Genomic DNA, 23,436 nt, shown 5'->3' on the forward strand with positions numbered 1-23,436 from the left:
GCACTGTGAGAACAAGGACCAAGTCTATCCTGTTCTCAATTATATTTCTTGACTGTAGTACAAATGCTCAGTAAGAATCTGGTGACTAAATATTTGATATTTATTCTACATATCATGTATTTACAATATATATTTATAAAACCAAGAAAAATGCATATAAAGTTATACTTGTTTGGAAACTTATGCAGTGTTATGGGATAGAATGTTTGTGTTCCCCAAAATTCATATTTTTAAGCCCTAACCCCCTATGAAATGGTCTTTGGAGATGTGGGTCTTTGAAAGATAATTAGGATTAAGTTAGATCATGAGGGCTTGCTCCTAAGGATGGAATTAGTGGCTTTTTACAAGAGGACAAAGGAGAGCTCTTCTTCTCCCTCTGCATAAAAAGGCCACTCGAGGACACAGTGATAGGTTGGCCATCTGCAACCCTCACCAGGAACAGAATTGATTGGCACCTTAATCTTGGACTTCTCAGCCTTCAGAACTGTGAGAAATAAATTTCTATTGTTTAAGCCACTCAGTCTAAGTATTTTGTTATGGCAGCTAGAACTGACGAAGACAGTATTACTAGGAAATCACTGAAGAGAACATAACTACATATTTTCTTCAAGATCGCTTTGGTTGAATATACAGAAAAGAATCAAAAAAATATAAGAGTAGATTCTGGAAGACTATCTAGTCTTCCTATCTAGAAAGCTACTACAATAGACTGGGCCAGAGGTGATCTTAGCTTGGCTAGTATCACTGTAGAAGCCAAAAGAAATGAATGGATGTAAGAGATATTTAAGAGGGGCTGAGCATGGTGGCATGCCTGCAATCCCAGCAACTCAGGAAGTTGAGTAACAGGATAGCAAGTTTGAGGTCAGCCTAGGTAACTTACTGAGACCATGTCTCAAAATAAAAAATAAAAAGGCCTGTGGATGTAGTTCAGTGGTAGGATACTTCTGGGTTCAATCACCATACTGTTGTAGGGGACAGAGGTAGAGCACCAAAAATAGCAGGAAACAGTTTTATTTGGCTGCATCAGGTTCAGAGGGTACAGTTTTCACTGTAATCAATTAATCCTCTGAACCCCAAGTTCAGGCTGTTTCAGAATTTTATACCCAGCATGTAAGGGGAGGGGCTCAGAAGTCCACAGTCTGCAGAAATTCACATAAAAGCAGCTTTTCCTTTTACTGTTCTGGGCAAGTTAACCCTTCAAGGACTACACCTGAGAAGGGGAGTGCTACTTCTCCCTTTTCTTCCCCTGCCAGCTGTTCTCATGGAGCCCAACTGGTAACTTCTCTTATCTTAGAAATGCAGACATCTCTGTGAGGCTCCAGCTCAAGGCCAGAAGCCTTGTTAAAGGATTTGTCTTTTACTATCACATTTTACATTTGTAAACACACTTCTACAAACTATTATACTGGATAAATATTTGTGAAAAACTAGTAAAGGGGTTTTCAGCACCTGGAATGCTGATTTCTTCCAGGCCGGTGGCCAAGTAAAATAGAGCAACAGGAAAATAGGAAATTTACCTAATTGAACTCTTTTGTAGAGACTCTTAATGCTGATAGTCCTAAAGTCAATTTTGGTGAAGATTTCTGGAGAAGCTTAGTTAAGATTTTCTGTGGAGGAGGGGGTGCCACTATAATAAAAAAAAGAAGAAGAAGAAAGAAAGAGAAAGAGAGAGAGCAATAGAGAGAGATTTAGGAGCTAAAACTGTTGATGAGGAAAGATAGAAAAGAAGCATAATACTTACTTGAGCAATTACTGGCTGGTGTTAGCACCACTTAGTGAGACAGGAAAGAGTGAAGGAGAGCAGTAAGGGGTGGTTAGAGGGTGGTTAGAGGCGAGTTCAGTTGCAGACATCTTCAACTTGAGATGCCTAGGAACATCAATAGTCATCTAGACATATACAACTATAGTTTAAGGATAGGTCTGTGCTGGAGATAAACATGGGGGGTTGTTGCCGTCAAAATGATCATTGAAGCCATGGGAATTTTTGAGATTATATAGGACGGTAGTGTCTGAAGGGAGCCCATGTCAGAACTCTGAGGAACACAAAGATTTAAGGGGTGATGAATAGAAGAATTGGAGTCAACTAAAAAGACTACAAAGCAGTGATAAGAGAAATGCAGAATCACAGTAATCTAGAGAAGACGGTGTTTCAGGCAGCAGGGAGTTGAGATTTGCAGTGTAGCTCAGTGGTAGAGAGTGAGTTTAGCACACATGAGACCTAGGTTCAATCCCCAGCATTCATACAAAAAGTAGAGTTCAATAATCTAAATGTTTAATGGCATTATTAGATGAAGTCAACTTAATGTATCCCTTCAGAACCCTTCATCTATTTGACCAAAATATCTATAATCTATTGATCCTAAAATCCTTATCCAACAGACCAGTGTTTCTCAAAGTGTGGTCACCAGATCACCTGGGAACTTGCTAGAAATGCACATTTTGGAGCCTCATCCCATAAATTCTTTTTTTGTGTGTACTTTTTAAAGCTATTCACCCAGCTACCAATTGAACAACTCTCTACATCTCATAAATTCCTGAGATACTTGTAATGTTGGTGAAACTGCAACAATTGGAACCATTTAGCAGGATAATTTGGCATCATTTACCAAAAACACAATAAAAACACTGTTTTTGACCCAATATTTCACTTTTAGGAATTTATCCTACAGGTATATTTGCACATGTACACAAATAAGTGGGGTTTGTCTCCACTACCTCAGTCAGTTGGTGGCCCCTGTAGCCATCAATCAGTAAGAGACTAGCTTACCCACTTCAGTCACTCAGGATCTGTCTACCTCATTAATCAGTAAGAGTCTGGGTCACCCACTGTCAGTTGGGGGCCCCTCTACCCCGTCAGTTGGAAGCCAGCCTCTCCTTCAGTTAGGGCACACTCTACCCCGTCAGTGAGTCTAGTAAGTCACAGATCAGGTCACCCACCTTCAAGGGACCCCTCTCCCTGTCAGTTAAGCCCTCTTCTCAGAAAGGGCAGTTCACACCTCCACCGGGCAGGGGCTGATCACACTTCTCTTCGCACTTTCAATGGGAAGCAGCTGGCTCAGCCCCGCAGCCTCAGCACCTCGCACATCCGCCCCCAACACCAGCCCAAGCCAGCTGCAACTCGTTTTCTTTTTTTTTTTTTTTTCTCCTCGAGAAGGGAGGAAGGGTGCTGCCGCCTAGCACAATGATCAAGGCCCTGACCCAGTCTCCCGCCGCCCGCCGATGGGCGGGGCTCCGAGAAGTGGGCGGGGCGTGTGTAGCGAGGGCGGGACTAGGGACGGAAAGGGGCGGGGCAGGCGGGGGATATCCCGGGTTGCCGCCGCCACGGTCGCTTCAGCAGCGGGAACCGAAGTCGCCGCTGCCCCCGCCGCCTGGGTCGCCGTCGGCTCGCGCTCTGGCTTGGCCGGGGCCCGTAGCAATGGAGGACTTTATCGTGATCTCGGACGACAGCGGCTCCGAGAGCTCCGGGGGAACCCGCTCGGGCCGGGCGCGGCGACTCCGCCGGGCCCTGTCCCGGACCTCTGGCGCGCTGCCCCGCCGGACAGTGGTGAGTGTGCGAACCGCTGTTCGTCGAGCCCCGTAGTGGCCCGAGCATCGCCGCAGCTCGGGCCTCGCATCGTCGGGACCCTCGGCCGGCCTGCTGCCCTCTGTGCCCCAGCCGCCCGCCGCTCGGCGCCTCACAGCTGCAGCCGCTTCCCGCCTTCCCCGCCTCGGGCCTCGAGGAGCGCGGCGGCGCCGGGCCGGGGTGGCCAGGCCTCCCGGCTCAGCGCTGAAAGCCGAGTGGGCTATGGCTAGAGAGCGGAGGCCGAGCACATGGACTGTGTCCTGGCGCTCCTGGTGCTGGAGTTGCCAGAGCCGGTGGCAGGCGGCGGTCTTAGGCCATCCTGGCCGCGGACGTCCACGGAAATTTGGCGGGGAGTAAATTTGGTGGAGGTCCTGGCCAGGCCCCGGCTGCGATCCAGACCTCGAGGCAGGGACGCGAGAGCGCGTAATTGTTTGGCTTGTGGTGGGCACAGATGTGTGCAGGGAGGTAACGGGAGCCCAGGCTGGGAGGGAGGGAAGTACGGGCCTGGGCCAGATGGTGGCCGCGCTCTAGGGCCTGGCCGCGGAGCAAGGGGCCCGATTTTGGAGTTGTGGAGGAGAGCGATCTATTTCGCTTAGCAACACGTACCAAGTCCTGGAGGAATGGGGGAGGGGTTACATCCTGTACTATCTCTTTTAACCTCAGGCCCTTCATCTTTGTTCTTGCTGCTGTGGTGAATAAAATATCTATGGCCCCTGCCTTTCCAGAATCCTCCACAGATATTTATTGAACCCTTACTATGGCCAGATGTTATAGGGCTGAGTACAATGGAGGATACAACATTCGTGGTCTCTGTCATAGAAGGTGATATATTCAACAAGTGGTTATTGAGTACTTAAGGGATAGAAAGTGGACAGTTTTGTTTTTTTAAATCAGAAAACAATCTTTCCGGCATTCCAAAACCATACCTCAGAGGAATAAAAGAATCAGGCTGATTTTATGTGTATAGGTTTTACAGCTTAAGGAAAACACAATACTTCATATTCTTGAAGACAAGTCTTATAGCTTTTGTTCCCTCATTTCCCTTCCCAGAAAGTCTACAGTCCCTGAAAGTGAAGCCCTTTCTTCTGTGTTCCAGGTATTGTGCTAAGTGCTAGGTGATCATTACAGAAAGAATGGCATGCCAACAGAGTGTTGAGGTTGCCATGGTTCAAGGAAGAGAGATTCTCAGTACCTCTTAATAAAGAATTCAGTTGAATTGGACAAACGGATGATTTTCAAGGGAGAAATGATCAAACTTCCATGAGTGAATGGATGTACCTAATGCTGTGACAGAGTGTGTGGGATAATAGAATTTTAATAATTAATTGTTGGATGAAAGAGTGGTTCAGATAGATGTTTGGGGTTTTTTTTTTTGTTGTTGTTGCTTTTTATTTAGGTATTGGAGATTAAACTCAGGGGCACCTAGACACTGAGCTACACTCCCAGCCCTTTATTTATTTGTCTGTTTTTAATTAGTTCTAATCAGTAGAAAACTCTTCAATTTATTGTACACAAATGGGGCAGAATTTTTCACTTCTCTGGTTGTACTTGAAGTAGATGCACACCATTCATGTAATCATACATGTACCTAGGGTAATGATGTCCATTTTATTCCACTATCTTTCTTACCCCCTTACCCATTCCCCACCTTTGACCCATCCAAATTTCCTCCACTCATCCCATACCCTCTCCCCTCTTATGGATTAGCATTCACTTAATAAAGAAAACATTAGGCCCCTGTTTTTTTTTTGGGGGGGGGGTGGCTTATTTCTCTTTGCATGATATTCTCCAACTCCATCCATTTACCTGCAAATGCCATAATTTTATTCTCTTTTAATGCTGAGAAATATTCCTTTGTGTATATGTACCACAGTTTCTTTATCCATTCATCTATTGAAGGGCATCTAAGTTGTTTCCACAGTTTAGCAATTGTGAATTGTGCTGCTGTAAACATGGAAGTGGCTTTGTTAATGTAGTATGCTGTTTTTCAGTCTTTGGGGTATAGACCAAGGAGTGGGATAGCTGGGTCAAATGGTGGTTCCATTCCAAGTTTTCTAAGGAATTTCCATACTGCTTTCCAGAGTGGTTGCACCAATTTGCAGTCCCATCAGCAATGTATGAATGTGCCTTTTCCCCTAAATCCTCACCAACACTTACTGTTGCTTATATTTTTGTTAACTTCCATTCTGACTGGGGTGAGATGAAATCTTAGGAGAGTTTTGATTTGCATTTCTCTAATGACTAGAGATGTTGAACATTTTTTCATATATTTGTTGATCTATTGTATATCTTCTTCCGAGAAGTGTCTGTTCAGCTCCTTAGCACATTTATTGATTGGGGTTTTTTTGATTGTTTTTTTGATAAGTTTTTTGAGTTCTTTATATATCCTGGAGATTAGTGCTCTATGTGACCTGTGTGGGGCAAAAATTTGCTCCCAAATTGTAGGCTTTCTGTTCATCTCATTGATTGTTGCTTTTGCTGAGAAGAAGCTTTTTTGTTTGAATCCATCCCACTTATTGACTATTGATTTTATTTCTTGTGCTTTAGGAGTCTTGTTATGGAAGTTGTGGCCTAATCCAAAATGATAAAGATTTTTCTTCTGTTAGGTGTAGGGTCTCTGATCTAATTCCTGTGTCCTTGATTCACTTTGAGTTTTGTGCATGGTAAGAGATGGGGGTTTAGTTTCAGTTTGCTGCATATAGATTTCCAGTTTTCCAAGCACCATTTGTTGAGGCTGTCTTTTGTCCCAATGTATGTTTTTGGTGCCTTTGTCTAGTATGAGATTACTATATTTATGTGGGTTTGTCTCTGTGTCTTCCATTCTGTACCATCAGTCTACATGTATGTTTTGGTGCCAATACCATGCCATTTTTATTACTGTTGCTTTGTAGTATAGTTTAAGGTCTGGTATTGTGATGCCTCCTGTTTCACTCTTCTTGCTAAGGATTGCTTTGACTATTTTGGGTTTTCTTATTTTTCCAAATAAATTTCATGATTGCTTTTCTGTAAGGAATGACATTGGGATTTTAATTGTAAACACATTGAATATGTATAGCACTTTGGGTAGTATGGCTACTCCAACAATATTGATTCTGCCTATCCAGGAGCATGGGCAATCTTTCTATCTTCTAAGGTCATGTCATCTTCAGTTTCTTTCTTTAGTGTTATGTAGTTGTCATTACAGAGGTCTTTCACCTCTTTTGTTAAATTGATTCCCAAGTATTGTATTTTTTTATATTTATTTTTTAGTTTTAGGTGGACACAATATATTTTATTTTTATGTGGTGCTGAGAATCAAACCCAGTGCCTCACGCATTCTAGGCAAGCGCGCTACCACTTGAGCCACATCCCCAGCCCCCCAAGTATTGTATTTTTTTTTATGAGGCTATTGTAAATAGCAGCCACTTTTTATTTTTTATTTTGAGTCAGGGTCTCACTAAGTTGCTGAGGCTGGTTTTAGAACTGTTTCAGCCTGCCAAGTCGCAGGATTACAGGCTTGTGCCACTGTGCCTGACCACATAGGTGTTTGATGAGCAGGCTCAGGGAAGAGGATCCACTGGATTTAAAATGCTGATAGAAGGCTGGCCTGGTAGTGCATGCCTGTAATACCAGTGACTCAGAAGACAGGCAGGACAATTGCAAGTTCCAAGTCTGCCTAGCAATTTAGCTAGACCCTTTCTCAAAATAAGAGAATTATTTAAAAATAGGACTGGGGATGTAGCTCAGTAGTAGAGCACCTACCTAGCACATGTGAAGCCATTGGTTTGAGCCCCAGCACCTCAAAAATAAATAAATAAAGTGCTTATTGGAAGTGTACATGGATATGGCCAGTTCTCAGGAATTAACTCTAGAGAATTGGCATTTTCTGAATAGAAGGGAGTATTGAAGTCCTTATAATGACTGAGCTCATTGAGGAAAAGAGTAGATAGAGGTAAAAGGTGGAAGGAAAAAATACTGCAGAGTAACTCACAACTGCCTTTACTCCAAGTACCTCCCTTTTCTCAGTTCTCCTTTAAATTTGTCCTCTTTATCAGCTTCCTTTCCACTCAGGTTTTGTCCATTTTCATTCATCCTGGTTCAGCTTCCTTCAATGAAAATGTATTCTTATCCTGGTCTGTGGTGACTTCTCAAACCCATATTTCTGGTAGACTGTTTTCCCCCACTGTGACCACCTAGCCAAGCATATTGATCTTGAGCCTTTTGAGTTGAATAGAAGTAGACAAGTTCCAAAAAGCAATACCTAATTAAAATCTTGGTTCTGCAGCTGTTTATTCCAGCTTTCTAAAAGCTCTAGGCTTCGTCTGCTTTTATCTTTCTTGAAAATTAGGTAAGAGTGGTAGGATAACAATGTAAAGAATCAGAGGCTTTGAGACTCTTTTCAAAGTTATAAAGCCTAAAGCAAATTTTCCTGAAGGCTCCAAGGTTAAGAGACCTGTGTTGAAATCAAGATGCCCCACCAAGCACCTACTTTGGCAAGTTCCATCATCTCTTAGCATTTCAAGCCTGAAAAAATTAATACCTACCTAGTGAGATTATTATGGGTTTTTAAAAACTATTAGTTGTTTTTTATTAGTGCATTATAATTATACAACATAGTGGGATTTGTTGTTTGTTATAGGTTTTTAATGAAGGAATGCCAGTAAAGTGTTCAGCAAAATGGTAGTTCTTGCTGTTCTTTGTGTTATTTCTAAGCCAAGTCTTTCTCAAGTGTTTCAGACAATGAAATAAAAGAAGCAAATTTTATATAATTTTCTTTTTGACTAAGGGGAAATAACTTGAATTCAGCAAATCAAAAAGCCATCAATTGTAATTAACATTCTGAGCTGGGGTAGGGTGGTGCACAGCTGTAACCCCAGCTGTTTATGAGATTAAGGCAGGAGGATTGCAAGTTCAAGGCTAGCCTGGACAATTTAGGAAGACCCTATCTCAAAACATAAAATAAGGACAACTGGGTCAGTGGTAGAGCACCCCTGAGTTTAACACACCACCCACCCAAATACCCCCCCAACACACACACACACACACACACACACACACAAAGCATTTTAAAATTCTTGATTCTTAACATAAGCTTTAGTCTTCTTTGAGTTGATGAAATGTGTCAGTGCAGTGTTTTTGATAGTTTTTTTTTCTGTTTTTTAACAAAACCAGAACATTTTCAGATAACCTTTTAATTTGGGTTGAGCTATGAAAAACATTAAAATTGTCCTTAATCTCACCATCCTGAGATAATCAGTGTGATTGATGTCTGTTTTACTGCCTGCAAATATATCCTCGCATCTATATATACCTATGTGCTCCCTCCACAATATGTTTTGATGATATTGCCAAAATGAAGTCTTGCTGTACATGTGGGGGTTTTTAGCCTGCCTTTTTCTCTCATTGTATCTTGAAATTTCTTTCCATTCTAACAAAATGCTTATCTTTATCAATATTTTAATGTATTTCTTTCTGCAGATTATAGTTACATTTATGATCTCCTTTTAATGAAAATCATACCTTCATTTCTAAATTTTCTGTTATAAACAAACCAGTGTGAAATTTCCTCATAATATTTGTTCATTTTTTTTTTAACTTAGGATGAGTTCCTTTTAGAGGTGAGATTGTTGAGTTAGAGTATACCCTGTTTTCTGAGCTTTTGATATATATTGACCAGTTTCATACAGAAATTGTGTACTGTTCTCACTAAGGATATGATCAAACATGCCCTTTTCCCCACTCCCTAGTCTTACCTCTGTATCATCAATTTATTCAATAACCATTTATTGAGCACTTACTGTATACCAGGCACTCTTTATAAATGTTGTTAATTCATTTGTGAGCAAACTCAGTCCCTGCCCTGATGGAGATTTTATTTTAGTTGGGGAAGATTGTAAAAGTAAATAAACACATAAATGTAATGGCAGATAATTTACAGAGTACAGAGTCTTAGGAAGAAAAAGTAGGTATTTTTGTTTTTTCTAATCTTTATTGACTGGATAACCAGATTCTGTGAATTCTCATGGCTTTGGTTAATTTTTTTTTTTTTTTTTTTTTTTTTTTTTTTTAGTGCCAGGAATTGAACCCAGAAGCACTTTACCACTAAGGTACATCCCTTTAGTTTTTATTTTGAGACAGGGTCTCACTAACTTATTTGGGGCCTTGCTAAATTGCAGAGGCTGGCTTTGAAGTTGCAATCCTTGTGCTTCAGCCTCATGAGTCTACAGGCCTACACCACTGCGCCTGGCTTAATTTTTTAATAGTCATTCATTCATTCAATAAATACTTACTAAGCACATGCAATGACCTTGGGAACCAGATATGAACAAGGTGGCATGGGGGCTAGGTGTGTAGCTCAGTGATGGAGTACTTGTCTCCCAGTGTGAGGCACTGGGTTCAATCCTCAGCACCACATAAAAATAAATAAATAAAATAAAGGTATTGTGTCATCTACAACTGAAGAAAAAAAAAAAAAGATGGCATGGAACTACATTCTATTGGGGAGGAATAGGCAGAAAACTAACAAATGAACAAAATAATAGAAAATAGGTGCAATAGGGAAAATAGATTGTGTTTTTAGGAGAGGTGTGATATTATGACACATTTTTTTTGGGTTTTTATCCTTGTTTTCTGACTCACAGTGCCCTTAGCTCTTGTAATTTCCTAAGAAATATTGCTATTGAGTCAAACAGTATACCTTAAGAAAATTGACTAGAGCAATATGGGTATCTTTCTTTCATGAAATTTTTGCCTTTTGTACTTAGGTTTGTTTCAGGGCCATACCAGCTCGTCCTCTGTTATTTCTAACAATCCCTTTCAAATACAACTTCACCCCTTAAATTAATGAAGTGATTTTTCCCCCCAACTTTTGATTATTTTTTTTTCAAAAGAAGTTTTAATTTTTTAAAAATACACAACGTCTGTCTCTGTCTGTCTGTCTCTCTCTCTTTCTCTCAGTGGTGAGGATTGAACCCAGTGCCTCACGCATGCTAGGCAAGTGCTCTACCACAGAGCTACAATCTGAGCCCTAAAGAAGTTTTAAATTTTTATGTATTTCATTACATCCTTCTTTTCCTTTGTGATTTTTTTTTGTCATACTTATTGCTTTCATCACTCCTAAGATTATAAAAATATTTTTGAGCTGGGCTCGGTGGTAAATGCCTGTAATCCTAGCAGCTTGGGAGGCTGAGGCAGGAGGATCACAAGTTCAAAGCTAGCCTCAGCAATGGCAAGGCACTAAGTAACTGAGTGTCTCTAAATAAAATACAAAATAGGGCTAGGGTTGTGATGCAGTGGTCAGGTGCCCCTGAGTTTAATCCCCATCCCCAGTACAAAAAAAAAAAAATTAAAAAAGATTAAAAAATTTTTACATTTATTAAAGTTTAACATTTTTATATGTATGTGTGTATTTTTGTTTTGTGTTTAGATATTTAGATAGATTTGTCTTTGAGATATTTTAGCATCTCATTCTGTTTTTAATTTTTTTTTTTTAAAGAGTGAGGGAGAGGGAAAGAATTTTAATATTTATTTTTTAGTTTTTGGCAGACACAACATTGTAGAGAATCAGATGTGACTGTGTTACTATTACTGTCCTTGATGGAGTCTGCCTGCAAACGGGATATTCTGTCAAGGTATAGATAGGTAAGAGTGGACATGCTTGAAAACGAGGTGTCTGCTGTCTTTGGGAGGGCCTGCTTGCAAACGAGAGGCTCCTTCAAGGTTTAGATAAGGTAACAGCGGACATGCTTGAAAACGAGGTGTCTGCTGTCCTTGGGAGGACTTGCCTGCAAACAGGATGTTCTGCCAAGTGGGCTAGGAGGGCGCTGAGAAAAATTTTATTATCTGTTCTTAACAAAGAGCAGAGCTCAACATACTCCAGGCCAAAAGTAGATTAACCATGAGAAGCGGGTCACTTCTGATTAGAAAGTAAAACTTCTGTATGCTATGTTTAATTAGCTGAAAGACCTGATTTATTGATGTTGGAAGGCTGCCTTCTTTGTTCACAATACTATAAAAAGATTGCTTATACACAATAAAGGACTTTTTTTCTGCTGCTGCTTCGCTTGCCCTGCTTCTTCTTCTTTCTTTTCCCATGCTGACCTACAAATGAATTACTACAACACAACATCTTTGTTTTTTGTATGTGGTGCTGAGGATCGAACCCGGGCCGAACGCATGCCAGGCAAGCGCACCACTGCTTGAGCCACATCCCCAGCCCCTAATTTTTTTTTTCATATATCTAATTGCTGCTTGGGATTACAGGTTGGTGCCATTGCCCCCAGCTCCATCTCATTCTTCTTCTTCCTATTTATTTATTCATTATTTGTCCTAATTAAGTATAAGTGAGACCCAGGATTGTACCTAGAGCTGGTATATGCTAGGCATATGCTCTGCCTCTGAGCTACATCCCTAGACCTCTTCCATCTCATTCTTACCATGTGGTTTTTTATTCATCTGAAATGATTTATATGGCATGAAGTGTGCTTACCATTTTCAATAAACTATACTGTCTTATTTCTAAGACAACATTTAATCTAAGGCTTGTTTCCAGTATAATAACAGCTTTCCTGGAAAAAAGAAACACTACCACATGAAATACACACATTAATTATAAGATGCATCCTGATGCACATGGATGGAAGAAACATTCTGGATATTGGATTTTACAAAATATGGTATTATCAATTGTTTTGATAATTTCTTAAGTAATCATCTTTTCACTTATTTTATAACACATTTTTATACCAAATTATTTTATATGCTTATATGTCTGGTTTTTCTATTAATTTTTATTGATTTCTGTATTCTCAATGCCTTAACTTTACTGTTTTATTTTTATGGTTTGATGAAACCTTTTGGTATTGAATAAAACAACTTCTTACTCCCTACCCCCAACCCCAAATTTCTTGGCTATTTGTGACCATTTATTTCTCTAAATTATTGTTGTTTTGTTTTGTATTGCTGGGTCTCAAACCCAGAGCCTTACACATGCTAGGCAAGGATTGAGCTATATCCCCTGCCCTTCCAAATTAATTTTAGAATCACTTTGTCAAAGATTACCTTAAGTCAGGTGTCCTTAGGCCAAATAATTCTTTGTTTCATGAGGTTGTCTTGTGCACTATATGATATTTAACAAGATCACTAGCCTCTACACAGTGTACATACTTGACATTCTATATGCCTACCAAATTGTGACAATCAAAAATGTTTCCACATACTTCCAAATATCTCTCTGGATTGTGGGGAGTATCCATTTTAGAACCACTTCATTAGTTTTATAAGGTAATAAGAGGAGAATTAATATCTTTATAATACTGTCTTCCTAATCAGAAGCATTGTATAGCTTTCATTCTATGAGGCTTCTTTCTTGGAAGTTAGTAAAACCATAAGGTTTTCCTTATTTGGGTCCTATGCCTTTCTTATCAAGGAGTAGTGTTTTAATTAGTGTTTAATTAATTGGTATTTTAGTTCGAATGACTATTTGCCATGTAGCATTGAGCATGTTAATTGGGGTGAGCATTATGTAATAAGAACAGCTGGCATTTATGCTAGGCACTGTTAAGTTCTTTACTTGAATTAACTCATGCTAATCTTGACTGTAACTCCATGAGGTAGATATTATTGTTATCACTGATAGATGAGGAAACTGAGAAAGGTTCAACCAGGTGCTTACCAGTAAAGCAGGTTTACCACCATTAGTAAGAATGAAAATCCTGGGGGCAAACTTGCAATCTTATACCAGATTTCCAAGAAAACATTGTGTGGGGACACTAGAAATATATGAAATGGAGGTGGGGGAAGCAAGTTGTATAATCATTATTTTTTTATTTTTTTATTTTTTATTTATTTTTTTATTCAAAACATTACAAAGATTTCAGAATCACATCGGTTACACATCCACATTTTTACATAATACCATAATAGTAACTGTTGTATTCTGCTACCTTTCCTATCCTCTACTATCCCCCCTCCCCTCCCCTCCCATCTTCTCTCTCTACCCCATCTACTGTAATTCATTTCTCTTCTTATTTTTTTCCCATTCCCCTCACAAACTCTTATATGTAATTTTGTATAACAATGAGGGTCTCCTTCCATTTCCAAGCAATTTCCCTTTTCTCTCCCTTTCCCTCCCACTTCATGACTCTGCTTAATGTTAATCTTTTCCTCCTGCTCTTCCTCCCTGCTCTGTTCTTGGTTGCTCTCATTATATCAAAGAAGACATTTGGCATTTGTTTTTTAGGGATTGGCTAGCTTCACTTAGCATAATCTGCTCTAGTGCCATCCATTTCCCTGCAAATTCCATGATTTTGTCATTTCTTAGTGCTGCGTAGTACTCCATTGTGTATAAATGCCACATTTTTTTATCCATTCATCTATTGAGGGGCATCGGGGTTGGTTCCACAGTCTAGCTATTGTGAATTGTGCTGCTATGAACATCGATGTGGCAGTATCCCTGTAGTACGCTCTTTTGAGGTCTTCAGGGAATAGTCTGAGAAGGGCAATAGCTGGGTCAAATGGTCATTATTTTTTTAAAATGTATCATTTTTGTAAGAATATGTTCCTCAGGGTTTCTTAATCCCAAAATTATTTTTAGACCTCTTATCAGGTACTTTGAAAAAATACCTTTTTAAAAAAAAAAATCACTTTCTTGGGGAATGGGTCTGTAGCTCAGTGGTAGAGCACTTGCCTAGCACGTGTGAGGCACTGGGTTCGAGCCTCAGCCCCACAGAGAAATAAATAAATAAAGGCTTAAAAAAAACAACAACACTTTATTTTGACCTTTCCTCTGAATATTGTAAGATCACTGTTGTACACAGTTCTATTCCCAAGAGGTAACTTAGTGCCTTGAACATAGTAGGTGCTCAATAACTATTGAGAGAGAAACATTTCTTATTGTTGATTTTTATGGAATCCTTTCCTTATGATAAATAAGTTATATTACAGTTTTGTCAGAGTACCTTGTATGGGAGAGCCAAGGGATAAATATGACATCTGTCCCAGGCTGACTTTTTATAGAGATTTTTATAACTAAAAAAAGGACTGTGTCATAGAAAACAAAATTTATCTGATGTTTTGAATTTAAAACATCAGATGAAATTCATTTGGATCTTAAATCAAGGTCAGCTCCCTTGTATGCCTGCAAATCAAGTCACCCATCCCCTTATTCATCCTGAGTTGTCTTTGGGAAGTTGGTCTGGCTACCCACTTAAGAAGGTAGTTACCCTCCCTCTTTGGAGAGGAATTTAGTTTTATATTTTTGTATTAACAATATGTAAAGTATCTTTCTTCTGGTGGGCCTTTTAATATAAGGTATAATTCCATACTGCACCATAAAAATTACCCATAAAATTCCCTAAGTTGTGTATCACCATTATTTATTGTACACTCCAAAAGGACACCCTGTGCCCTCCAATGGATTCTCTGTTGTTGTTTAAGGTAGTCATCATATCATTTGGGAAAATCAATTTCCCCATTTTGAATTATAGACATCCTTTCAAAATCACAATAGAGGTAAGAAATTCAGGATGTAAATATCTGCCCTTGTCTAGAAAACTATAGTTTTATCACTGTCAAGATGACTACAGTTTTTGTGTATTGGTTCAGAAATTTTCTTTGTGTGCACAGACATACATAAATGCTATTCTTTCCCAATGAGATCTAATTTTTTTTCAAAATCATTTAATATATTTTAGATATTTAAATAAATATTGCTACCTCATTCAGGCCCCTAGTCCATTTTGCTCACATCATTATTCTCAGTATATATACCATTTGGCTTCTGGCACATTTTAAGTATTCATTCAACAAATATTTTTTCAGTTGCATTTTATTGTAACATGAAAATAATTTAATCAGTCCCTTTAATTTTTTAAATTTCAGACTATAATATCAAACTCTCTTGCATGGTCATAAGAAATTGCTTGTAGGACAAGTTTTCTTACAGTAGACTATGTGTTTATGATTTTAGTATACATCACTGTCTGGATATTGTCATTCTTTGTGGGATCCTAGTATCCAAACCTTGAAACTATATTTACAATACTTCAGAGAGATAATCTACATCCACATAAAAAGTGCACATGGCAGATGCCCATATTCCCGGGTTCTTTTGCATCTATTGCTTAGATATGGGACCTAGGTTATATCAGTCATAGGCTTTGAATTGGAAACTGTTGACAGAAAGAAACAGGGCCCAAGTAAGCTACATTTTAGTGAGGATGGCAATAATAATGGCAACTATTAGCACCAGTAGTAAATGTGCTGGAAATATAGGGTATGACATTGGTGCCACTGGCCATGGAAACTGGGATATTTGTGCTCAATGGCAGTAACAGTGGAGTCTTTGATAATACAACATAATTTTGGGCTCCAGTGTTAGTCAACTTCATAGATTCCAAACAAGGTTCTCAGGTGGTCCTCTAGACTCTAGGAGCTACCAGTAGAGGAGGAGGAGGAGGAGCAGCAGCAGCAGCAGCAGCAGCACCAGGGATTGAATCCAGGCACTTAACCACTGGGTCACATTCCCCGTCCTTTTTTTTATTTTGAGACAGGGTCTAGTAAGTTGCTCAGAACCTTGCAAAGTTGCTGAGGCTGCCTTCAAACCTGCAATCCTCCTGACTCAGCCTCCTGAGCCATTGGGATTACAGGCATGCACCACCAAGCTTGGCCCTATTATCCTTTAATGAGTTTCTTCTGGGCTTCGTTAAAGTTTGGTCATCTTTTGGTTTCCGCTTCCTGATTGATACATAATCACCAAGTTATACTTTAAAAAAGTATTAACATAATTTCTTAACTGATAGTATACTTATTTTCGTATACTTTGGACAATCTGGATATTATCACATTCTTAAATTTGTTCCATTCTGATAGACAATATTTTTCAATGTCTGGAATTTTGCTGAAAGGAAAAACTCTTTTCAAATGACTAGGTCATCTGTGTTACATTTCTGTTGTTATAACAAATATGTGAGATAAATCAACTTAAAAAAAGGAAAGGTTTAATTTGACTCAGTGTTTCAGAGGTTTTAACAGTCAGTCCATGGTCACTTGGCTCAGTTGCCTTTGGTCCTGTGGACAGGGAGTAAGTACATCATGGTGGGAGCTTGTGGTAGAGAAAAGATGGAAAAGTAGGTAGGAGCCAGGGATCCCAGTATCCTTATTCAAGGGCACACCCAGTAACCTAACTTCCTCCTATAAGGCTCCATCTCTTAAAGATTCCATCATCTTCCAGTAGTGCCAACAGCTGGGGACCAACCCATTAACACATGGGCCTTAAGATTTCAGACCAGGGCTGGAGATGTGGCTCAAGTGGTAGCGCGATCACCTGGCATGCGTGCGGCCCAGGTTTGATCCTCAGCACCACATACAAACAAAGATGTTGTGTCCGCCGAATACTAAAAAATAAATATTAAAATTCTCTCTCTCTCCCTCTCTCTCTTTAAAAAAAAAAAAAAAATTTCAGACCAAAATTATAGCATCATCTGACACTACTCCTTTGTGAGAAACTAAGTTTCCAGATAATTTGGGGCCTATTTCTAGATTTTATTTTCTACTGAATTAATACATTAATATTTTAAAAATCTTTTATAATACATTAATATTTTAAAAATCATTTTTTTTAGAAGTAGTTGGACACAAAACCTTTATTTTATTTATTTATTTTTATGTGGTGCTGAAGATTGAACCCAGGGCCTTGCTCATGCTAGATGAAGTGCTCTACTGCTAAGCCACAATCCCAGCACCCTCCCCCCCCCCCTTTTTTTGGTCCTGTATGTTTACTTTAAAATTCTTTTTAAAAATTATTTATTTTTTAAGTTGTAGTTGGACAGAATACCTTTATTTTACTTATTTATTTTTATGTGGTGCTGAGGCTCAAACCCAGGGCCTCCCCCGTGCTAAGCGCCTGCTGAGCCACACCCCCAGCCCCAGTATTTTAAAATTCTTTCTGTGCATTTTAATTGCAACAATGTTGCACTTTAGCTAATAATTGTGATACCACCGGTTATCAATGATAAGTTCTGCTTCCTCACATGTTGAAGTTTGAACATAAGAGAAACACGCCAAGGCAAGCATATAAAGCAGGGTTTATTTAAAAAGGAGCAACATAGACTTCTGGGAGGGAGAAGGGGGCCCTAGCTGGTATCCTGGTATCTCAAGAAACCAGGTTTTCTGCCCTTTAGCTTCTTTTGTTCTCTTGCCCTCTTCCCCTTTTCTCTCTCCTTCCCGCCTAAGGGCGGGATGGCCAAAAGGTGGGAAACTGGTGGGCTGAAGGGGGAAGGGCAGAATGGTGCAGTCGAGGACACATTAATTAACAACCTTATATTGGGGTAAAAATGGGAGTTCATAATCCACTTGAATCTATTATATGTAATATGAGATGTCAAGAGCTTTGTAATATTTTGAACAACCAATAAAAAAAAAAAAAAAAAAAAAAAAAAAAAACCAACCTTATAGCTCCCTGTAGGGAGGGGCAATTCCTGGGACCAAATTTCTTAGCAACCTGTTGGAGCTGGGGCAAGTTCTTGGTAAGGGTGGCCAGAAGGACTCTGAAGGAATTAACATTTCAGTCCCTTAGTGGAGAGTCTCCAACTTCATACTCACTCAAAATTGGCTTCCTTGATCCAACCTGACTTGATTTACCTATCTGTACTGACTGCCTGAGTTCAATCCCTGGTAATAACCCCCAACCCACCCCTGTCACCCCCACCCCCCCACCAAAAAAAAAAACACCTTAGAGCGATGAGGGCAACATTCAGAAGGTGAAGAGACCACTGTTAAGTTTCCCCACTATGAATTTCTACCTTCAATTTCTATGAAGTAGGCAATAGTTGGGGGCAAGTGACCCAAAGTCCTTGTTTTCTATCAGATGGGGCATGGACAGTTAAGGGTATTCAGCATCACAGCAGTCCGAAGGTACATGGTGGCAGTTGGCAGGTGACTGGCAAGTATACATAGGGAAGGGTTTATGCTAGGACAACAATAAACAAGACAGAAACGCATTACTTTTTTGGTAAACAATTAATATGAGAACAATTAGGGGCTGGAGATGTGGCTCAAGTGGTAGCGCGTTCTTCTGGCATGCGCGGGGCCCTGGGTTTGATCCTCAACACCACATAAAAATAAAGATGTTGTGTCTACCAAAAACTAAAAAATAAATATTAAAAAAAAGAGAGAGAGAACAATTAGTATTTCAGCCAGCCTCTGGAATGCAGGAGAACCTTATGTCTCTTAGAGTCCTTTGTGATAGTTAAATATTAGGCACTCTCAGAAGTACCTTCCTTTATAGCCTCCAAGTTTACTTATTTTTGTTAGGGCTGACACAATTGTACATCTTAAGTTACATTTAAAAAAAAAAATTGTTTTTCCTTTTAAATGTCCATGTAGTACTGTGCTCAGGCTATATTCTCCTGCCAGGTGTTTAAGACCAAGTTGGTCGAAACTGACCTTGTTCCTGTCTATTCTTAAGAGTCAGCTGAGGTTCCTCACTTTTAGGGACATGTGTGAAGCCTCCTGTCTCCTTTAGTTTTCCTCTATCAGTTGTGCCATGTGCCAGAATGGGTCAGGTCAGGTTCTTGATAAACACACACCTAGCTTCTGTTGGAAGTTTCAGGCATTTCATTCTCCAGTGACCCTCCTCTTTGCAGAATACGCACCACCAGTTAGTTTTCTGTACTCTAGGGTCCTCTTGATCTCCCTGACTGGCAGATCAGGTGACTCACTGGAGTTTCAGAGCCCTTAATGGGGTCCCATCATTCTCTGGGTGCTGGTGGCTGAACTTAGAACCAAAGGGTCAAATATTGTCTGCTTTTTCCTTGGCCCTTTTTCTTCCTTTACTTTGGTCTCCAAGTTTTTGGTTTTTAACACCCAGCAAGCCAGTTTCGCCAGTCTTAAAGAGGGAATAACAGATTATTACTTTAATATGTAAATTTTACAGTGATCCCTTTCATTTAACTGGGTTAGTATTTGTACTGGAAGTCATCATTATATACTATTTGTCTTGTAGGTAATGGCTTATTCTCTCAAATTAATCTGAGGGTTTTTTTTTTTGTTTTGTTTTCTTTTAGAGGCAGTACCTCTGCAAAACACTAATGGGCAACAGTTACAAAGTTTACAAGGAAAATACAAAATGAAATAACAGAGCAAAAACATATTCAGTTTGTATAATAGCTATGAACCAAGAATGACTTTTATAATCTTTAGTTACACATTATATCTCCTGTTTTAAGATCACAGTAATCTTTACAACAAAAGTCTTTTGAACACAACTTTAAGTAAGCTGAAGTCAAGCCTGTTTTGGAGCCATTTTAACATGGAGTAAGGTAGGAGGCAAAGCCTAATCTCTGGTAAGGTGGGGCTCTTCACAAATAACATAATACATCATTACGTCTGAATTATGAATCAAAGAAAAGCTTAGAAAGCCTTTAACCCTTTTTTTGTGGAAAATGTTTTCATGTTTTACAATATCAACCTTTATATAGATCAGGTTCTCATTATCTGTAAAAAATACATTTAAATTTCTATCCCAGTATAAAAAGTAACATAAAATTTTACATACATCTTGATAACAGATCCTGTTACAGATCATTAAATGACATAAGTAATTCTCCATTTAAATTTGTTATTTCTTCAAGTTTAAAATCACCATTTCAGACAACTTTAGTTTGGAGAACATTAGCTTGGTAAAGTGCTTTTTCAAGCTTTAGGTTTTAAAACTTGTATACTAGAGACATGAATATATTTAATATACAAAGAACCTAGCATCACCATTACACAGATGTCCTTATATTAACTAGGTTTAATTTTTCACAGTAAAATTCAGAATTTATAGATAATTAAAGGTTTGTAGAGTTTAGCAGTACTAGCAAAAATCAAAGGACAGCCTTAAATCTCTTCTACATCTAGGGAACAGTATTAATGATCAGAACTAGACTTAGTTAAAGCAGACAGATATAAGCCAGTTTCTTAAATGGCAGTGTGGCCCTTTTATGCCAGATGCACTTATTATATAAAAGATAGCACTTATTGGTTAAACCTATATGAACTTTCATTTTACAAATGTTTATAGAACGTTTAGATAAGGCTCAAACATATTTAGTTTCGTGTGTGTGTGTGTGTGTGTGTACATTTTTTTTTTCCCACATATTCAGGTTATTCATGAAAAATCAAGCCTGGTCAAAAGTGTAAGTTATCTGTTTCTAACAAAGAAAAATCCTAAAAGTATTGGACATCACAGTTTAATATTTTATAGCTCTCAAGCCTTACACAAATTGTTACTCATCAGTATGAGGTGTTTTGAGTTTTTTTTTGTTTGTTTATTTGTTTGTTTTTAAAAGGATAGGAAGAGTAGGATATCTGGAAAAGCTGACTGAATTCACATATTAAAATAACTGACAGAAGAGAGTGACTCCCCAGAGGAGCCCCCCCTCCCTGCCATTAATGTCTCTCTCTTAAGGGGTTATTCCTTCCCCTCTGGGGGCAAGTTATTTCCTCCTAAAATAAAATCTTGGTTAGGATAACATTGATCACTTTTCTCAGGGTCCCTTTGGCCTAAAAGGTCTATCTATATGATTCTTGAGCTTTTTCTTTTTCAGATGAACTTTGGAATCATCAATTACTTTCAAAAACGTCACTGGAATTTTGTTTGGAATATATTAAATTTATAAATTTCAGGAAAACTGATGTTATTTAAACTTTAAATGTTTTGTTATTTAAACTTTAAATGTTTTGTTATAAAGTGTATGAGTAAAAAATGTGAATAGACCAATAACTATTAAAGAAATTGAATCAATAACTTTCCAAAACAGAAAGCACCAGGCCTAGATGAGTCAACTTATAAATCATACCAAACATTTAATAGAGAAATTATATTCTCTATAATCTTTTTTAAAAAAATAGAAGCTAGGAATTATTTCCTAACAAATTCTAAAAGACTAGCATTACACTAATATTAGAACCAAACAGAGAAATTAGCAATCTACAAACCAATATCTCTCATCTACATATAGATGGAAAAGTCTTCAACAAAATATTAGCAAATTAAACCCAATAGTGTTTAAAAATAATTATATACCATAACCAATTACACATGAGCAAACCGATACGTAGAGAGGCAGAGGACTCGGAATAGGTAACTCAATATTGAATGAGAAGTATAAAGTCAGAGGACTAACTTTACCCAACTCAATACTTTCTGTAAAGCTAAGGTAATCAAGACATTGTAGTTTTAGCAAAATAATAAGCAAATAGATCAATGGAACAGGGTAGAGACCAGAGATAAATTACATAAATGCAGTCATGTATCAGTTAACAATGGAGATATGTTCTGAGAAATGTGTCATTAGGCGATTTTTGTCATTGTTTGAAAAACATAGACTAACACAAACCTATATGATACTTGACATGGCCTCTTGTTGCAACTGAGACGCAGTATAGTTGAGGCTGCAGCTGACAAAAAACAGCATGTTGTCTTAGTTAACTGCTTTATATATCAATAGGAAGAAATACAGGCACACTTTTTTGTTATTGTTGTACTTTGCTTATAGATATTTCATTTTTCACAAGATGAAGATTTATGGCAACCCTGCATCAAGCAAGTCTTTTGGTACAGTTTTTTCCAACATCATGTGCTCGCTTTGTGTCTCTCACATTTTGATAATTCTCATAATATTTCAGACTTTTAAAATAATTTTGTCTGTTCAGGTGATCTGTAATTAGTCATCTTTGATGTTACTGTTGTATTTGTTTGGGGGCACCATGAACCATGCCCATAAGATAGTGAACTTAATAAATGTGTATGATGTGACTGCTACAGTGTATTACTGATGTAATAGAAATACCAAGGGAACTAAAAGTAGAACCTGAAGTTGTGGTTAAATTACTATAATCTCACGATAAAACTTTGACGAATGATAATTTGCTTTTTTTGGTTGAGGAAAGGAAGTGGTTTTTTGAGATAGAATCTACTCCTGGTAGAGATCCTGTGAACATTGTTGAAATACCAACAAAGGATTTAGAAAATCACATATTCTTAGTTGATGACCAGTGACAGGGTTTTAAGAAAACTGACTCCAATTTTGGAATAGTTCTGTGGGTAAAATGTTATCAAACAGCATCATATGCTGGAGAACCCTTTCATGAAAGGAAGAATCAATGTGGCAAACTTCATTTTTGTCTTAAGAAATTACCACAGTCATCCAGGCCTGGTGGAGCATGCCTGTAATCCCAGTGGCTCCAGGCAAGAGGATCACAAGTTCAAGGGCAGCCTCAGTATCTTAATAAGACCCTATGTTGAAATTTAAAAAATAAAAAGGACCATGGATCTGGCTCAGTGGTTAAGGGCCCTGGATTCAATCACTGGTATCCAAAAAAAAAAAAATCACCATAGTCACCTTAACCTTTGGTAACTACTCCCCTGATCAGTCAATAGCTCTCAACATCAACTAAGTGAAAAAGGTTCAATTGATCATTAATATTTTCTGACATTAAAGTAGTTTTAAGGTATTAAGGTATTGTTTTGGATTGTTTTAGACTATGCTATTACCAGTTTAATAAAGTACAGTATAGTATAAACATAACATTTATTTGTACTGAGAAACCACAAATTTGCATTGCAATATTCACTTTATTGTGGGAATCCGAAACAACTTGCATTATCTCTGAGGCATACCTGCAACAATAAGAAGTATTATATAATAATAAACAACTATATTGCTAGCTTGTGTATTTATCAACTCTTATGTATTATACAAGTACTGTGCAAAACTATGTGCAGTGCAGTGGCTTTGTTACACCAAAATCACCACAAACACAAATATTATGTTGTGTTAAAATGTTCGGATAACCATGATGTCACTAGGTGATAGAAATTTTAATTTCATTTTAATTGTGGACCTGGG

The 23,436-nt window shown here is 38.4% G+C and overlaps 1 protein-coding gene across 2 annotated transcripts in view; it reads left to right on the top strand.

Moving 5' to 3' along the window:
• Positions 1 to 3,309: 3,309 nt before the first annotated feature.
• The window catches only part of Simc1 (SUMO interacting motifs containing 1), an 81,933-nt gene continuing 61,806 nt past the window's right edge, over positions 3,310 to 23,436 (top strand). For both annotated transcript variants that reach the window (XM_076856569.2, XM_076856570.1), the window contains exon 1: positions 3,310 to 3,544. In XM_076856569.2, coding sequence (XP_076712684.2) covers positions 3,416 to 3,544 — 129 coding nt within the window. In that variant the 5' untranslated portion in view covers positions 3,310 to 3,415. The remainder of the gene's footprint in view (positions 3,545 to 23,436) is intronic.

The sequence above is a fragment of the Callospermophilus lateralis genome, chromosome 5, assembly GCF_048772815.1.
Source record: "Callospermophilus lateralis isolate mCalLat2 chromosome 5, mCalLat2.hap1, whole genome shotgun sequence".
NCBI lineage: Eukaryota > Metazoa > Chordata > Mammalia > Rodentia > Sciuridae > Callospermophilus > Callospermophilus lateralis.